The 19,408-nt window shown below is 37.4% G+C and overlaps 2 protein-coding genes across 2 annotated transcripts; both read right to left on the bottom strand.

Annotated features, from left to right (window-relative positions):
- Positions 1-8,882: 8,882 nt before the first annotated feature.
- LOC138910415 (uncharacterized) lies at positions 8,883-9,371 on the bottom strand. Its single transcript, XM_070201653.1, has one exon. The coding sequence runs from the start codon at positions 9,369-9,371 to the stop codon at positions 8,883-8,885; it is 489 nt and encodes a 162-aa protein (XP_070057754.1).
- Positions 9,372-15,489: 6,118 nt separating this feature from the next.
- Positions 15,490-17,683, bottom strand: LOC104103140 (uncharacterized). Its single transcript, XM_033657950.2, has 2 exons — positions 16,520-17,683; positions 15,490-16,341 (listed from the first exon to the last, which is right to left on the bottom strand). The coding sequence occupies exons 1-2, from the start codon at positions 17,534-17,536 to the stop codon at positions 15,940-15,942; spliced, it is 1,419 nt and encodes a 472-aa protein (XP_033513841.1). The 5' UTR covers positions 17,537-17,683; the 3' UTR covers positions 15,490-15,939.
- Between the last annotated feature and the right edge of the window lie 1,725 nt (positions 17,684-19,408).

The following is a 19,408-nucleotide window of genomic DNA, read 5'->3' as shown; positions in this document are numbered from 1 at the left end:
TGGGCCTTCGATCATGACCCTCGAGCCTGGGCCTTCGATCATGACCCTCGAGCATGGGCCTTCGATCATGACCCTCGATCATGGGCCTTCGATCATAACCCTCGATCACGGGCCTTCGATCATGACCCTCGATCATGGCCTCGATCTTGGGTCTCGATCCTGGGCTCGACCATGACTTCAATTTCAGCCCCGAATTTCCAGCAGAAAAGAAAAATTGCAGCAGCTGTTTTAAGTCCAACTTTTGATCCGTTAACCATCCAAAACTCACCCGAGGCCCTCGTAACCTCAACCAAATATACCAACAAGTCATAAAACATCATACAAACTTATTTGAAACCTCAAATCACATAAATCGACGCTAAAACCATGAATCATGCTGCAATTCAAGCTTAATAAAACTTAAAATTTCCAACTTCCATATTCGATGTCGAAACCTATCAAATCAAGTCTGATTGACTTCAAATTTTGCACACAATTCATAAATGACATAAGGGAGCTATGAAAATTTTCGGAACTGGATTCCGACTCTGATATCAAAAAGTCAACTCCCCGGTCAAACTTTCAAACTTAAATTCTTATATTAGCCATTTCAAGCCTAATTTAACTACAGACTTTCAAATAAAATTTCCAAAATGCTCCTAAGTCCAAAATCACCATACGGAGCTGTTGGAATCATCAAAATTCTTTTTTCAGGGTCATTTTCTAAAAATATTGACCGAAGTCAAACATACCATTTTAAGGCCAACTTAAGGAACCAAGTGTTCCGATATCAACTCGAACACTTCCAAATCCCGAACCCACCATCCCCGCAAGTTATAAATTAATAAAATCACATACAAGGAGTTTTATTTAGGGAAACGGGGTTCTAAAAGTCAAAATAACTGATTGGGTCATTACATATTAAGATCTGAATCAACGTAGAATAAATTATTTTTTATGTTAAAACAAAATAATTAAATATTTTAATTAATTATTTAGCAAGAGAATCCAATTCAATTATTTTTTAAATTCATCATATGAGTAAAATTCATATTCAAGTTAAAAAAAATAATCCTAAGGTACATAAATTTATTCCATAAAAAGGGAATTAGAACACAAAGTAAAAATGTTAGTATATTATTAAGAATCAAATACAAGTGTCTGAGAAAGCACAATCAAAGCTAAATCCTAAACAAGAACAAGCTTTCAAGACTATATTATAAAGAATCGACTCTACTATAACGGGATTATTCTTTGTAGATGCCTCAAGCGGAATTGAAATAATATTTCTATGTCATGCATTACTTGCAAATATCATATCAAGAGGTATGATATTGTTAGCAATAATAGCAAGTGGTGTACCAACAATAATTTTATTGTGAGACCACCCACTTTAGATTAGATATGCCTCTTCAAACAACTTAAATAACCATCACAAATATATTAAATCAGAGCAACGGTGCTAAATTTATAAGGAAAGCATAATATGGGATGAAACACTTATAGCTAAATGTCAAACGATCAAAATAATTTTCCAAAGTTCTAGAGATATATTGAATATTAATGAACTGTTTGGTGAAAATTTAATGGTTTAGGAGGTAATTTATTTATATATTACTAGTAGCTCCAAAATTGACAAAAGCAGAGACTGTAAAAGCTAGCTTGCCAGAGTTGTACTTCTGGCCTCAAATGAAAAAGATTCAACTTACAAGAAATATAAAGTAAGAACAGATCTAGCATTCAGTGCTTTCTTGCTTCGTGTCGGAAACGAAGAAGAGCATCCAATAAAAGATGATTTGGTTCTTCCTGAATACTTGGTTATTAATCCCAATGGTAATAGTAATGCATTTAATAAGAGAAATATTTCTATCATTAGATTAAAACGCAATTTGTGCAAATCGCATGATAGAATTAAAAAGATATCTTAGCTAGCAGAAATAAAAATGTTGATCAACTAAATAAAAGGTTTATTGTAAAATTTTATATAAAAAACAAAATATTTTTCTATTTTTGACTCAGCAGAAAATGATACCAATAATTACTATCAAGAAGAATATTTAAATACTTTAATACCAACTGGCCTTCTACCATATATGTTTGTTGTCAAGTTTATTATTTCTTACGTATATTAGTGTCATCGTATATATAATAGACTAAGTTAAAATTGATCTTCCATTGTATATAAGTTGATTTTGAAGAAAAATATGCCCGCTATGCTTCTGAAAAAGTTAAATACGCCGACTAGCTTATGTAATAATACACAGGTAGTATATAGAAGTTATGACAATAATGTCATACATGCAAAAATTATGATACTGGTCAATGTGCTTCTAATAATATTCTTATCCCCGAATTCAACTTTCGTTTTTCGAAACTAAGAAATATCCTTTTAAATTTGTATGAAAATAATTTTTAGTATGTTTATGTTTTGCAAATATAATAAATAAAGAACAAGGACAAACATCCTAAATATTGGACTATATTTACCGCAATATGTTTTCTTGCACGAACAACTATATGTTGCACTTTCAAGAGGGATATCAAGATCGACAACAAGAGTTCTGGTTAAGGCAGAACAACCAAAGCATTAGGAGGAAACATACACAAAAAAATATTGTCCACAAAGAAGGGTTCGTTAAGATACAATCACATTAAATACTTTTAAACTATAATATATAATTATTTAACTAACATGATAAAATTGATCAGTTGTCTAACTTTTGATGATGTCCATTTATTTTAAATTCATGTATTATGCTAATGTCATAATATTTTTCGGCATTTAGATGATTGTTGTATTATTATACATAAAATTTCTCTCATTAATTAAATTTTATTGTTCGTTCATATAAATAAGTGTTTAAATCAGCAAGTGCCATTATTAACATGCAACACACATTCATAGATACTAGTGTATATAATAGTTGTATATAAAATATTAGTAAATACTTAATCCAATTTGAAATTGAATAGTTGTAAAGTAAAGGACATGTAAGTCAATCCAATTTTGAATTGAATTGTCGTGAAAATCTGTCCATAAGGACGTTCGGCATTCGGCATAATCTTTCCATTAAGAATGGGATTCAATGTTTCCGATTTTTCTTTAGAGAGGAAGTGATTCTAAAATAATACTTTCCTCCTTTTCATTTTACATAAATACTACAGTTAAGACACTATGGGAAAAAGGAGAGGGGAAAAAAAAAGAAGGTGTAATTGAATCCCCATATTTTAAGGCACTAATAATGTATTATATATGGAGAGAGGTGGCAGAGAACATGGAAAGAGGAGAGGAGAGAAAAAAAGGGAAAAATATGTAACTAAATTCACTAATTTAAGGCACTAATAATAGATTGTATACAATTTATAAGTAATCCTTGTTTAGGACGGGTAATATACAAAATTAGGACAATTTTGGAAAATAAGTTTTAAATATTGTATTAAAAAAAATCTCATTAAAAAATATTTGCTAGGAGAATTAACTAGTGTAGAATAAGGTGATAGCTCCCATAAAATCTTTTTTTAAGGGATTGGGGGGTCAATTGTGAGCTCCATGCCTTTCGTAGTTGAGGTGAAAGGTTCAAATTAGGGCTGCTTATCGGGCGGATTGGACGATTATTTACTCTTAATAGTTTGGCTTATCGGTTATCGGCTTTTAAATGTATTAATCCGCTAGCCACCCGATAAGATATCAGGCGGATTGGTATCAGTTTAGCTCTTATCGGGCAATTATCGGGCGGTTTATCGGATTGTTTGCTGACCGCTGTGACTCAAATTAAAATTCCTATGCTCAGCAGACTACATTCCAATCTATAGAATATAGCACCTAAGAAGAGAGCTAAATATAAGAAATATAGAGCTACATTCCAGCATATTTCCCAGTAGAATCATCTCTGGGGATGAGCCTATTAACAATTTATAACTATCAGAAGAAATAGAAGAGAACACTGGGTATAACACATGACATCAAAATTATCTAATAGTAACTAACTGGAATAGTAAATTATAACTAAATATCTAATAGTAAATTAGTAATAGATAGAGTACTGGAAGTGGAAGAAGAGTTTTTGATTATTTAATATATATATGAATAAAAATAAATTATATATATATATATATATATTCTTAACGGGTTAACGGATTATCCGTTAAAAAAATTGAATAATCCGCCCCCAAACCGATAAGCCGTTAATAAAAAAATTTCAATCCGTTCCCCATCCGTTAAACCATTAAACCGATACCAATAAGCCATTAAGCTTCGGTTTCGGTTCGGTTTAGAATACCCCTCGTTCAAATCCGTGCATTGTAGCATTTCCTTCCTCTTTCCTCCTTTTCCACCCCTAATGTAGTTAATAAAAAAATATGTTTAACTTTTGTACCAAGTGAAGTTTGCGTCTCAACATAACTTAAACAGTTCAACTTACCAAATTTTATTTGACTTCAATTCCAATTAGCATTCAATTTTATGTATCGTCACTATTCTCTAGTGTACTTTGACTATCTTATTGAATTCTGCTGATAATTTAGTTTTTGGCATCTTCTAATCCACTTCATAATCACGCTAAATAATGGTGTACAAGAACAAAGCCCAACAAGCCATTTGTCCTACACGTAATTCACCGGTTTTACAAGAACTGCCATTTGTTGAAGTGGAGCAGAATGCACTTTAGGCCTTTAGCCATGGAGCGAAATTAATAATTTACACAGCATGTAAGCAGTAATGTCCGCCGTAAGATAAAATTATGTGAATACTACTTTTCCAAATGGTTGAAGCAGCGTGGCTCGATAGAGGTAAATATTATGCTGTTTTAAGAAGTTGATTCATGTATTGTAAAAAGGTTTGTCTTTTATGAGGCGGATTTAGAATTTTAAGTTTATGGGTTCCTATAACGATCTCAAGTTAATATACATAATAATTGATCAATGAAGTGGGTTCCAAGCTAAATATTTTTACTTTTAATGAATGTTTTAGTATAAATACAGAGTCTACGCAAAATTTACTGGGTTCACGGGAACCCGTAAACCTTGCATTAGATCCGCCCGATTGGTTGTAGCAACCATCTTGATTGATCTATGTGCCGAACTTTATCCTTCAATATTGCATTTTGGATTGTAGAGAAAATCTTGGAGTAACTGTTTTTCTTTTTTAATCAGAAAATATGGCTAGCCTATTCAGGTCAATACAGAGGATTGAGGTCAAATCAGCCGAACGATATTCACTCTGAATCCCATCTAATCTGTTCAAGTGTTCATGCCTCATGGCATGCAAAAAAGTTAAACTTGCCCCGTGCTCAAAACATGTCAGAAAACGAGGAGTAAAATTCAAGCATTTGACAATCCAATAATTCGCTGGACTTTCCAGAGGTTGGAAAATCAAACTTGGTTTCTGATCATATAATTCATTTGTTTAAACATCAGAGCCTGTTTTGCAGATGATGATTATTTGACCAAAAAGTATAACTTTCGGTTAAAATTATTATATTTATGTAATGATAGGTTAAACCTAGTTAATGATAATATCTCTAAATGCGAGTTTTGAAAGCGTATGCGAGGTGTGACAGATCCAACAGGGGGTTGACAATAATAAGCATTAAATAGTCATAAAATATATGCAACAATGGAAGGAGGGCTGATAATAAATAGCAATAAATGACATTTGAGTAAATAGGACGAGTGATTCACACAATAAATAATGAGCTAGGCGATTATTCTTCCTGATAATGATAAATGACAGACATATCCTAGAACATACGAAATCTTCTCGGATCTGCTGGAAAAGTGGAGGATAATGTGAACAAGAATCTTGATAAAAAAATGTTCTTTGTATCTTTTCAAGAGAGAATATTTTGTAAAGTTTGCTTTTATCACAATGAATATCACATGCATTCATTATCTTTTTTTCTATTTATATGGGACATACCCCCAATAAACCTTAATAGTATAGGTACAGAGAATATCCAATAGAATATTATCTTTAATATCCTACCCTAATAAACTAGTCGTTATTGCTCTGTTTATGGCGCTTGACATCGACCATCTTCCGCATCTCGACCACGGGCTTTGTCATCTCCTGGTCGACCTCGACCGACTCCTTTCTCGATGCTGCTTAATCCCAAGTACTGAGGCGGATTTCGACCCATACAGTTAGTCCATCCGCTTATTAAGGCCAACCTCAGGCGACCTTAATCGGCGAATTCTGTTTACTGCGGTTGGCAAAATTTGCGCGAGCGAGTCGAGAAGTGACATTTCGGACGAGATGACATCGTTACCTTTCGTGAACTGCAGCTTTTAGGGATGTGTCGCTTCTGTACCAAAATGACGTCACGACTTCATGCGTCATTATGGCGCAATATCCCGATGTTTCGCGTTGTTTTCCATGCGACTGTCAGTTGGGGGTTGCCGTTTCAATTCCAATGCCAGGTAATGATGGTATAGTCTCTTGGTTTTGGTGCCTGAGTGCTTATAAAGAGAGGTGCATCGACGTTCGTTTGTTCCTTATTTTTCTCATAAAAAACCCTTAGCCTTCTTCTTCCCTTGCCACATATCTTCCTTATTGGTCTTAGCGATTCTTATTACCTCTCATACTTCCTAGCCCGAATATCCTCTTTCAAGAAAAAGAAATAAAGTTAAAGTATCCTCTGGTTCTGGTGCGAGAATTGACCCCTGCCCCCTTGGCAGTACTTATGACCTCTCGTGCTGGTGGCGTCTCTATCGCCGTTGAAGATGAGAATTTTCCCACGATGGAAGAAATAATTTCTCGTAGTGAGAAATCGAAGGCGCCCGAAGGCGAGCCCGAGGTTTCGGAGTCAGCGATGAAAGAGGTCGATCTGACTGAGCTTAGGGCAAAATTTAACATACCTGCCCACATCGATCTAGTCCTAGGAGGACGCGATATAGTACAAAAGAGTTCGGGGATTCGTGAATGGTCGGGCTTTCTCAAGAAGTTCGGGCATGCTTCTTCCTTGACCGGTGAGTTCATCTGTACAAAAATTTTCCATCTCGACCTCATGGTTGCTTACTCATTGTAGTTTTATTCTTGGTAGTGATAGACTTCATTCCTTTTCAGTTCGAGGATCTTCGAGGAGGCCAATGGCTCCTCCTCCTGCGTTTCGTAAGAGGAAGGCTGATTCTTCTTCGGAGTCTATTCCCATCGTGATCGCGGCTAGTCCTGCCCGGTCATCTACTTCTGTTCCTTCTTCCACTGCGGCCAGGACTGCTCGGTTATTGGCCCCACCTACTGTTGCCTCAACATCAGTTTCTTCTCCGCCTGCGGACATATCGGCAGTTGAGCTTACGGTTTCCCCTTGTATCATCTAGTGGATGAGGAGGAAGAGTCATCGCCGAGCGGTGAGAATTTAGTTCCCCGTAAGAGAAGGTCGGTTGATATCGGTGATGGGATCGCCAGGGTTGTGGATTCAGGAAGGGGAGACTATGTGATTTGTGAGACGGTGACAATAGTGCTTGGAGACGACATTGAGTTTCCGTCCAAGATTCCGCCATTGGCTGAGGCCGCAGAGGGTGTGTCCCTTCCCGAAGCCACGATGGAAGTTGAAGGGCCATCGGCGATAGTTTCTGATCTTTTGCGGGAAGATGAGCCATCGGCCTCGCGGCTGACTGGGGGTCCTCCTTCGTTGGCCGACAGGAAAGGAAAGAGTGTTTCCAAGGATAGTTACGAGACGAGGTCTGATGTTGACGCCCATGATGTAAGGATGATAGGGGAGGGATTTACCCGACTCGAAGTAAGATCGGAGGGTTCCACGCAGACCATTGCGATCCCCATGGATCGAGATTTGTTGGTTAATACGGAGAACGTGGTTCCTTCCCTTGGTCCCTTCTGTTCCGACGTGGTGGGTAAAACCCTTGAAACGCTGGATGACGCTACCTTATCTAGGAGCATAGCCGACCTCGCTCTCAGGGTAAGCTTTTAGACTTCTTTCATTTTTGTTTGTCAAGTTCAAAGTTTTTGCTTCGTTGTCACTCTTAGTTCTCCTTTTCTATCTTTTAGACTGTGATTTTGGAATTTGAAAACACCCGAAGAGAGGAGAGGCGTAAGGCTATTTTTCTGAAGATGGAGCGAAAATACCGCCAGTACCGTGACAAGTACCGCAAGATTTGTAGGTGGTTTGGTGAGGGTGGCAACTTCCGAGCTCTCCGAAACGAGCTGAAGGAAAAGGATGACGAGATGGTGAGGGTCATCGAATAATGCAGTGTTCTTGAAGGGTTGCTAAGGGATAAAGAAGAGGAGCTGGAGGTAAGTAGGGGTGTCGAAGCCCAGTGCGGCAATCTTCTTTGGGATACATGGCATATCTGCATGGCTGAAAGAAAACAAGTCTGCATTAGCAGTTAAGAATTGATGAAATTTACCCGGCTCCTGAAGTTTGCAGTCGATATAAGAATTCTTATTGTGGTCATTGCTATCTAACTGAACGGGGTCGAGGTCCTCTACGGTTGATCCTGCAGCTTCAACCGTATCGGGGTCTTCGATGATGTCCTTGCTGTCATCACATATCGACCTCGACCCCGTTGATTGTTATGCCTCTTTTTCTTTATCATTTGTTTGTTGGGTGGCTGTACAGTCTAAGGCAATGTGGTAGCATTCCCGGGATGTGTTGTTCCCCTTATATACTGAATATCCTCCCTGGAGTTGGGAATTTGATGACTTGGTACAAGCTGGAGGGGATGGGTCTCATGGTGTGTATCCATGGTCGCCCTATTATGGCGTTGTACGATGTGTCTTGGTCCATGATATAGAACATGGTTTCAAGCGTGACGCCACCGTCTAGGATGGGGAGTGTGATCTTATCGGATGTTCGCTCAACTGCATTGTTAAAACCCGTTAGTGTGATGCAGCGCTGCACTATCCTATCCTCGAGTTTTATTTGCGCAAGCACTCGAGGGTGGATAATTCATGTGCCGCTCCCATCGTCTACCATAATGCGCCTCACGTCAGTATATAAAATTTGTAAAGTGATAACAAGAGCATCATAGTGAGTGAGAACCAAACCGTTGATATCTGACTTAGCGAAGATGATACTTTCTTCGAGTTCATCATACCGTTCGTGGGTGATCGACCGTTTGAGCTTGTAGGTTGTGGTGAACTTCACACTGTTGATGGAAGCATCGTTGCCTCCCTCGATGATCATGTGAATGGTACGGGTCGGCGAGGGTGGTCGGTCATTGATATTGTTCACGTCCTCTGGCAAAGTTGATCCTTCCCCGGTTTCTTTTTGAGGTATCCCTTCCATAGCATTTACGACTTCCTGTCTTAGGGCGATGCAATCTTTGGTTTTGTGTCCTCGCTCTTGATGGAACTCGTAGAGGGCATCTAATTTTCTGGTATTCGGGTCTGACCTCATCTTTTTCAGCCACTTTACCTTCGGTCCGAGCTTCTCCATGGCGTAGACTATCTCTATAGGCGACACGCAAAAATTGTGATCAGGTAATGAAGGGGGTATACCTTCCGGTGAGTCCTTATTTTTGATCGGGGTGGGCCTTCTTCGTGGCGTGATGAGGACGCAATGGCGGTTCTGACATATGGTAGATGTTGTTCCCGGTTGGGTTGTGAGGCTGCGAGGTCATTTTTTATATCATTTCTTCTATCTTTCCTGGATTCTGCTTGCACCGAGGTCAATCGATGGGTGGGCCCATTGAGGTCATCCTCGCCTGCTCGGACTTCGGCACAATATGCATTGTGTATCTCATCCCAAGTAGTTGGGGGGTACTTCATAAGTTGACTCAGTAGCTTTCTTGTCGCCCTCGAATCATTTCTTCTTAGTCCGTTTTGAAAAGCTGCGACCGCCATCCCTTTCGATACATTTCGCAAGGTCATTCTCACTTGGTTGAATCGGGCGAGGAAATCCTTCAATTCTTCTCCCGGAGACTATTTAATAGAAAATATGTCGTTTACTCTCGCCTCTGCCTTTTTGGCTCCAGCATGGGCTGTTACGAACTTATCGGCCATTTCTTCGAAGGTTTCAATAGAGTGTGAGTACCAAGTTAACGCTCCTCCCGTGAGGGCTTCGCCGAACCTTTTTAACAAAATGGAAGATACTTGTTCCTTGGCAAGGTCATTGCCTTTCACAGTGGTGACATAGTGAGTCACGTGGTACTCGGGGTCGGTAGTGCCATCATATATTTTCAGATAAGGCGGCATCTTAAAGGTCTTTAGTATGGCATGAGGGGCGGCATCATCACTGTACGACTGCTCGACGAACCGTCCGGCATCTCTCTTCGGCAAGAGCTTAGGGGCGTCGAGTATCTTATCGACCCTCTCTTTGTGTTCTCTCATTTGATCTCGAAGCGTTTTGTTCTCATTTTTCATTTCCTCCATTCTTTTCAAAATGGTTGTGAGAGTGTCGTCACCTGCATTATTAACGACATTAGGAGTAATACCTGTCGTCAGAGGAGGAGGGAGTTGTCCATGTTGCTTATCCGCTGGTGGTATAACGCAAGTCCTTGCGTTATCTGTAACCGCATCCTGAGCGGGCTTATGGAGGACGTTGATTAGCGTGTCAGTTAGCCAGGCCTCTAGGAGCTTTTTTATTGTTGGTGGCGCCTCCTCCGCCACAGATGTGGAGGCGTCCTTGCCAAGAGACTTTGTGATGCTTCCGTGGGGAGGGGGTATGGGTGTTTAACGGGCCGGTTTGACCCTGTTCCGAACCGGCCCAGACTGGTATTAAACTGGACCGGACTAGTAGGTAGGGGGCAGGGCAGGGCTGGGTTCGGGGGTAAGGGGTTGAGCCGGCTAGCTTCGAAATTTCGGTTAATCGGACCGGGCTAAACTGGTAAAGTCAATTCACTGGTGAACCGGTTAACCGGACCGGTCCAACGACTATTTCAGAATTTGTTTTGAAAAAAAAAATTAACTTGACTGTTGGCAACGGTCAGCTTCCAATTTGACCGTTGCCCAACGGATATTTTGCAAGAATAGCCCTTTTGGGCATTTTTTTTAAAAAATAACACTTTTAGTAATTACTAATTTAGCCATTTGAAAAACTATAAATACACCCCCTCCCCCCTTCATTTCTTCACTCATCTCTCATTTCTCAAAATCAAATTCTCAATTGCCATTCTCTCATTTTTCACCTAAATTGCAATCAACTATTTCGCTCTCATTTTTTTTTGGAATTTAATTTATGGTATTATTTGAAGTTTGAACTTTGAAGTTTGAAGTTTGAACTTTGAAAATTGACGTTTTTCGTGGTAACATTAGAGTTGCGAAATTCAATTTCAAATATTCAAGACTTCAAAAATCATCAAGTGTTCAATTTATCGAGGAATTCGGTGTACTCCCTCTAACTCTTTCTCTTATTTACTATTTATTTGCATATTTATTTTTTGTTAGTACCTAAATTTTTACAATATGTTTAATGATGCAAAAAGAGTTTATAATAAGGTTGCTAATCGCGGTAATCAGGGAAATAGAAAAATAGGTACTACTTCAACTTCTAGTAGTAATTTAAATGACTTTACACACGTTTCTGAAATATCACCTGATAATAATATAGATTATGAACAATTACAGGAAGATTTCGGTATAGAGGATAATGAATTAGAAATTAAAGATGAGACACCACTTACACCTTGTAGTGTTGGAGTTGGTAGCAGGGGTGGTAATCGTGGCGCTAGTAGTAGACCACTTGTGGCCCCGACTAGTAATCAGAGAAGGAGAAGCAGTATTTTCAAAAGTGCCCGCTTCCTCGCTTTAAGCAAGAAGCGAAGCGAAGCGAGAAGGGGCACACTTCAGCAGGGTGAAGTGACTCAGGTGTAGAAAAGCGACCGATTCACACTAAAAAGCGAAAAGTGAGAAAGCGAAGTGAGAGAAGCGCCCGCTTCTGTGTTTTAAAACAGACCCAGCTCTATTTTATTAAAAATGAGATTTTGTGATTAAACATTGGTCTTTCATTAATCGAACAACAACGATTAGGGTTTTAAAGAAGAGACACTGGTCGATTTCTTTTTCTTCATCGACTTCTGATTTCTGACAGCATCTAAAAGCATCAACTAGGGTTCTTCTTCTTCTTCTTCGTCTTCTTCTTCGTCTTCTTTTTCTTCTTCTTATTCTTCTTCTTCTTCTTCTTCTTCTTTTTAAATGTCCAAAAAGCAGCGGAATTCTTTTTCTTTCACTGTTTAAACGTCCAAAAAGCAGCGAAATGCTGGCGAATATTTTTTTTACCTTCGGTTCTTTCTCAAAAAATTACTGCCCAGTTTTTAATAGAGAATTCCTCTAATTTTTATATCCTTTATTCTTAGTTCTTATTACCTTCGGTTCTTTATTTTAATTTATTTTTTAAAAATTCGCTTCACTTCAAAAAAGCGAGCGCTTCGCTTATCGCTTTAAGCGAAATGGGAGTTGTCGCTTTTTCTCGCTTCATGCTCTTCACAACACTGAGGAGAAGTAAAGTTTGGAAATATTTTGAGGAAATAGAGAATTCTGATAGAGTTAGATGCAAAATTTGTAAAGATGACTTTAAACATAAGACTGGAGAAAGTTTAGGGGGGACTGGGACACTTAGTAGGTATCTGAGAATTACTCATCCTATAGAATGGTGCTCTGATTTAGATGAAATCAAGGAACTCTAAACCCTAGTACTGGAGGACTTATGAAATATGATAAAATGAAGGATCGTGAGGAGTTAGCAAAAATGATTGCTTTGCGTTGTCTACCTTTTTCTTTTGCTTCTTCATCATATCTTATTATGTATGTTCAAAGGATTTGTAATCCTTTATTTAAAGGTATCCCTAGAAGTACTTGTAGATCTGATATCTTTAGACTTCATGAATAATATTAGACATACATATGTTATTTGTTTGACCACCTTCCTTGTAGAGTTTCTCTAACTTCTGATATTGGCCATGATATTAATGGAAATGATTATTTGACAACTACATGTCATTGGATAGATAATAATTATTGTATGCAAAAACGTATTATCGCTTTTAAATATGATGAAGATCAAAGTCATACTGCTATTTTTATAAGTACTACTATTTGAGAAGTTGTTGAATTTTATAATCTTAATAAAAAAGTATTGTGTATGTCTTTTGATAATGGTTCTAACAATAATGCTGCTATTTCAATATTAAGACTGCATTTGAAACCACCACTTGACGAATTTTTCATGTTAGGTGTGCATGTCATGTTTATAATTTAATTGTTAAAAGTGGGCTTGATTTATTTTCAACTGAGTTTACTCATGTTAAAAGAACAGGTGGTGTTATTTAAGGAAATAATAGACAATCTAGAATTAGGAAATTTAAGACTAAGTGTACCGAGCATAACCTTAACCCCAGATTCATGCCAGATGAAATTGTTACTAGATGGAATTATACATACTTATTTTTAAAATATTGCTACAAATATATATTGCCGATAACTGAAGTTGCTAATGCGCATTGTACTGATCCAAATTATATGTTAACAACTAATACCTAGGAAGCCATTAATGATGTTGTTAAATTTTTACATAAATTTTATACAGCTACTGTTCAGTTTTCTGGAGCATATTACCCTACTGTTACTATGGCTTTAGTACATATAGCTGAAATTTCTTTTCTACTCTCTGAATTTAAGAAGAAAGAAAAATATAAGGATGTTGAAAAAATGCAAGTAAAATTCAAAAAATATTTCTTTCTAATTTCTCCGATTTATTTAATTGGTGTTGTTTTAAATCATTCTATTAAGATGTCTAATTGTCACCAATTAATCAATGCCTTATATACTTATATCGAGATTGGACCAACTGAAATCCCATATATATATATATATATATATATATATATTGTTGTATGAACAAACTAAATGATTATTTACAACAATTATATAATTATTATGTAAATATAATTGATGATGATGCTATTAATGTAGGCAATATTAATATCACTATGCATTGTACTACTTCTACTGCATCTGCTACTATGGATGAAGATGAAGGCCTTGATGGTTATAATATTTGGTCTACATTTCCTTTCACTCAAACCAGTAGCAAGAACATTAATGAACTTCAATTCTACTTACAAAAGCAAACAGAGCCTCGCACAAAGAAATTTTCACCGTTGGGATGGTGGCATGAGAATGAAAAGCAATCTCTTGTTCTTTCCGCTATGGCTCGGGACGTGCTGAATGTGCCAATTTCAACTGTTACTCAGAGAGTGCATTTAGTCAAGCAAGACAACAACTAGGAGACACATGTCACTCATTGGGAAGCAATGCTTTAGAAGTTTTAGTATGTTTCAGAGATTGGATTAGATCGGAACGAAGAAATTAGGGACGTGAAGATGTTGATAAACTAGAAGACGAGAAACTTGGAGACATATTAACACATAGTAACCCATCTGAATTTAACACTCCAGAAGATGGCCAAGAAATTCATATTGATTACAAAGAACTTACTAAGGCAATGCAAAACCTTTGAAGTTCTGGATTTATATTTAATAATTAAACTTTGAATTTACTCTTTTTTCGTTAATTTAGTTGTTGTTAAATGTAAACTTTAATTTGCAAGTTTGAAAAAAAAATGCAAATTATAAGTGCAATTTTTATCCATCTTCATTGTATTCTATTATATTAAATTCTTAATAAAATATTCAAATATAAGGATTTTAAAGCATTTGCATCCTTTATTCAAACACTCTTTTTATAACATTATTTTTTTTGTTTTATATTTTTATTTTATCTTGATATAAATTACGGTAGTTATACAAAATTCAAAAAACAATTAAATAAAACCGGCCAGGGCCGACCCTTTAGGCCCGGAACCGTTCCGGTTCATTAAATAACCGGATGGACTCAGACCCGGTAAACCCGGTATGGGGAAACAGGTAACCAACCCGGTTCGGTGACCGACTGGTCAACTTTTCCAATAACCCGGACCGGACCCCTGTCACCTTTAGGAGGGGGTGATCCACCTCGCATGGAGAGGCATTGGGCGTTGCACCCCTGTCCACTGCTTCAGAACTCTCATTGATTATGTTCGTGAGATTGGTTGGGAGGTCACTCATTATTCTCATTCTTTCTTCTCTGTTACCTGCCATATTAGGTCTATGTATGCAGAGAGAAAAAGATCTTACTCTTGTTGTTTTTTTTTTCGTTAGTAACCGGTGTCAGTTGTAAATCTAGAAGAAACTAAAAATTAAACTAGATAATCCCCACAGACGGCGCTAAATTGTTTGACCAAATAGTATAACTTTCGGTTAAAACTATTATATTTATGTAATTATGGGTTAAATCTAGTTAATGATAAAATCTCTATATGCGAGTTTTGAAAGCATGTGCGATGTGGGACAGATCCAGCAGGGGGTTGACAATAGCAAGCATTAAATAGTCATAAAATATAAATAACGATGGAAGGAGGGCTGATAATAAATAGCAATAAATGACATTTGAGTAAATAGGACGAGTGATTCACGCAATAAATAATGAGCTAGGTGATTATTCTTCCTGACAATGATGAATGATAGACAGATCCTAGAACATACAAAATTTTCTCGGAACTGATGAAAAAGTGCAGGATAATATGAACAAGAATCTTGATAAAAAAAGTGTTCTTTGTATCTTTTCAAGAGAGAGAATATTTTGTAAAGTCTCTTATTATCACAATGAATATCACATGCTTCTATTCATTATCTTTTTTTCTATTTATATGGGACATACCCCCAATAAACCCTAATAGTACAGGTATAGAGAATATCCAATAGAATATTCCCTTTAATATCCTACCCTAATAAACTAACTGTTACTACTCTGTTTACGGCACTTGACATCGACCATCTTCCGCATCTCGACCACGGGCTTTGTCATCTCCTGGTCGACCTCGGCCGACTCCTTTCTCGATGCTTCTTAATCCTGAGTACTGAGGCGGATTTCGACCCATACAATGATGTCAGGCAAAACAGTTAATCATTTGATTTTCACTCTTATAAAATATACCCTTAGTTGTTCTATTCAATGCTTTAACAGAAGGCCTAGCATACACATGCTTTTGAATCATTTTGTTGCTTGTTTGCTTGATCAACAGAGGCTTGCTCCACCTTGCTTAGCTTAACTTGATCAATGACTCTTCTAGCCCATTCTGCAAAATAGGTTTCATTGTGTCCAACCATCCCATCTTTATGAAAATGAAAGCACTGTTGATGATCTTGTGGAGATGGACACTCCTCGCCTATTGAATCCCACCATGCACCTTGATGTTTCATCCCTGATTGATTCGCCATCCAGTGGTGAGCATATTGGCCCGGGCCAGCATTCTCTAACCAACCCTTTGGGAAGAATTCCATTACACTGCTCTCTCGGTCCATGAAGAGCATATTAGTTAATTGCGCTCCATGTGGAGACACAACAATGTCAGTGTTGGTCAGCACTTTTACCTAATAAAGGACATTGGCATTATTTCAGATACTACTGAAGTTTCTAAGCAGAATAATGTGAATCTTGTCTATCAATGTTTCTTGGTATGCTTTAGTTGTATATTTTGTTCTGTAAAGTACTATTACTTCATCTGGAGTAATTACTCAATACTGATAATAGAAAGAGGAAAATATGTACCTGGTCGCAGAAAGATAGATCTTCTGACTGAACTACACGCAGAATGCAGCCTTCGACCCTTGCACATTCCTTTGCAAATATATCAGTCACAGCAGTTGCATTCTTGAATGAGCGGGAACCTCTTCTCATCAGCAGTGTAAGTCTTATAATTGGAAATCCTCTTTCATTCATCTCTTTACCTTTGCCTGCAGGATTAAGGCCACAGTAACTCCTAGCTTTGCAGCGCAGCAGGTCGAACACCTTCAGCTTACTGTCCAGACTCATTTGGCCTAGATCATGCCTCGTGACAATGGCTTTCTCAAAACAGTAAGGTACATCTCCTCTATCAAATCCTTCCACCTTGACTTCACCAAAATTCGCTTGCATAAGTTGTTGAATCCATGATCCCATTCTTAATCTCAGTTCTCCCCAATGAAATAGCACCCATCTTGATGGCGTCAAACACTCATTTTTCATTGACCATCTCACTAGAGGGGCCATTGCACATAATCCATGCCACAGATTTAGGTGGTCGTAATATGTGTCTGATACAAACGTTAAGCCTTCCAGTAGAATAGCAGAGTCGGGAAGACCTTCTCGCCATGCCAACACATATGAATTCTTTGTGCCATCCTTAATATCCCGTCCCTTAAAGCAAAGAAGCCGTCCTTTGGATGCCTTAGAAGGGAAATACAAGTATTCTGCTTCATTTTCCTCGAGTGTGTCGTTCAAAGAGCTCATAAACCAGGTGTGGCCAGTTGTGGCCGTTTCTCTAAATCTAAGGTCCGTAAGGGGAAGAAAAGTGACAGAGTCTTTGAGTTCTGCAGTGATGGTCTCAATGACATCAGAGTTATTCTCTTGGGAAAGAAAAGCCCATCTTTGGGACGTTGATAAGGTGAAATCAAAAGGGGATGAGTATTGAATGTGAAAAAGGATGAAAACCAGAAACAAGGAGAAAACAAAAATGCTGATGAATTTTGTGGAGAAGCATTTGTTCTCGCTCTGAGTGTATGACTTGAGATGATCTTCCATTTCCATCAATTAAGCTAAAGATGAATCTTAGTGACTAGCACAGAGAAGCACACTATTTCACCGACTTTTAGAAGCAAATCTAATCTCGAGATTGGAAATTAAATCTATATAAATAACTAAGTTGACGTAAAACTTGGAGTAATCACGTTAGCAATTCCTAGTCAGGTGATAAGCACATGATACAAGACTTAGAAAAGCAATCTCCGCATTCAGAATGAATGCTTTTCGAATATTTTAATTTTAAGGGCGAGCACATTAAGGGTTTATAGTCAGTGACAGAGCCGTGTTTCGCGTTAGTTTTATTGAAATCAGTACTTAAATCTATAGTTTCGTCAAACTTGCAATGAATTCTTCACAGCTGATAAACTATTTTATACTTTATTAAGATCCAAGCAGTATTCCATAAGTTTCAGAGAAGAAAAACCGTTTGCGCAAACAGGAAGATAACATGGTCAGATTCTCATCCAACAACACCGCCTCAGCTTCCGCCTCAGGTTCTTCCTTAAGTCCCCGTCTCCGGCGGAGGTTGAGCAGTTGGTTTCTCCATCGTCCATTTGCCGCTTCATCGGAAGCTTCTTCTCTTCCTCGCACTCTATAACTTGCTTCATCTTCTTCATCAACTCACCGTCGCCGGCGAAATTGGCGCAATCGGTTTCTCCGCCGTCGAATTGTAATAGGAGGAAGTCTTTTATTCCCTCAATTCGGGTGGGGGAGGGGGGGGGGGGGTAGTAAAAGCAACTTTCGCAATTTTCTACTAAAAAGTATTTGTGAATTTAAGAGTATTTGGTCTCACTAACACTACCAGTAATAAATTTATCTCATTCTAAATGTCATACTTAATTAACACAATACTAATAGAAACAGTTAAGTGTAATTTTGAATATAATGTTATAAAAAAGTAATTCTGTATTTCTAAAACATCACATATTTTGAAAAGAACTTATTTGTCAAACAACTAATTTTGGGTTGGGAACAGGACAACGTAAAGAGTTTATTGTTGGGATGCAAAACGCCATAAAATTTACTCCTATAAAAAAGTACCAAATAACAAAGTTTGATTTGACTTTGAAGAGTAATCAAACCAAAAATTAATGGTACGAAGATTGTATTTTCTTCCATTCTACTTTCTTTGAGGTAAACGAAGATGTTATGCTCACAGTGAATTTTTCGCATATCTCCCTTTTAAACACTTGTTTTTCACATGCGACTCTATACACTCCTTTTATATGAGTTAGGTGTAGCGCTGTTCAAAATTGAACCGAAACCGTTAACCGAATCAAACCGATGACTTATTGCTTATTGGTATCGGATTATCGAAGTAATGAATGATGAACGGATTAAGATTTTATAATTAACGACTTAACGGTTTGGAGCAAATTACTCAATTTTCTTATCGGGTAAACCGTTAACCCGCTAAGAATTTTTATATTTACATTTTTACCCCTATGTATATAAAGTACTATTGAAACCCTAAATGGCTAAGGACTCATTTGGCCATAGATTTTGCCAAAATAAACTTGGGTTTTATTTGGCAAACACATGTTTGGCCATAGATTTTGCATACATTTTGGCCAAATCCCAAGTCCCAAATCTCAAATCCCAAAACCAGCTCAATAGCTGGTTTTTGGCCAAAATATCACTATTATATTTTTTAAAAATTACTCCAAACTTTTGTATTTTATAAAAGAGCCCACAATTTATTATTTTGTAACGATGTTGCTTCGTTTTCTCGGTCATCTAATAGTGTATCATGTAGTTCATTATAAAAATGATAATTTTGTATCAGATTTATTTATGTTCAGGACTATGGTTTGCGATAATATAATGAATGTTATTGATAATGGTATTGTTGGGTTTTTGTGATAGTTTTTAAAACTT

Source organism: Nicotiana tomentosiformis, chromosome 4 (genome assembly GCF_000390325.3).
Source record: "Nicotiana tomentosiformis chromosome 4, ASM39032v3, whole genome shotgun sequence".
NCBI lineage: Eukaryota > Viridiplantae > Streptophyta > Magnoliopsida > Solanales > Solanaceae > Nicotiana > Nicotiana tomentosiformis.
This window is presented reverse-complemented; position numbering and strand designations above follow the sequence as displayed.

Bases quoted from the DNA above. Each gene is read 5' to 3' on its own strand.
- LOC104103140 (XM_033657950.2), bottom strand. From the start codon at position 17,536: ATGGAAATGGAAGATCATCTCAAGTCATACACTCAGAGCGAGAACAAA. The intron at 16,342-16,519 runs GTACATATTTTC...GTCCTTTATTAG, and splicing joins ATCTATCTTTCTGCGACCAG to GTAAAAGTGCTGACCAACAC.
- LOC138910415 (XM_070201653.1), bottom strand. From the start codon at position 9,371: ATGGAGAAGCTCGGACCGAAGGTAAAGTGGCTGAAAAAGATGAGGTCA.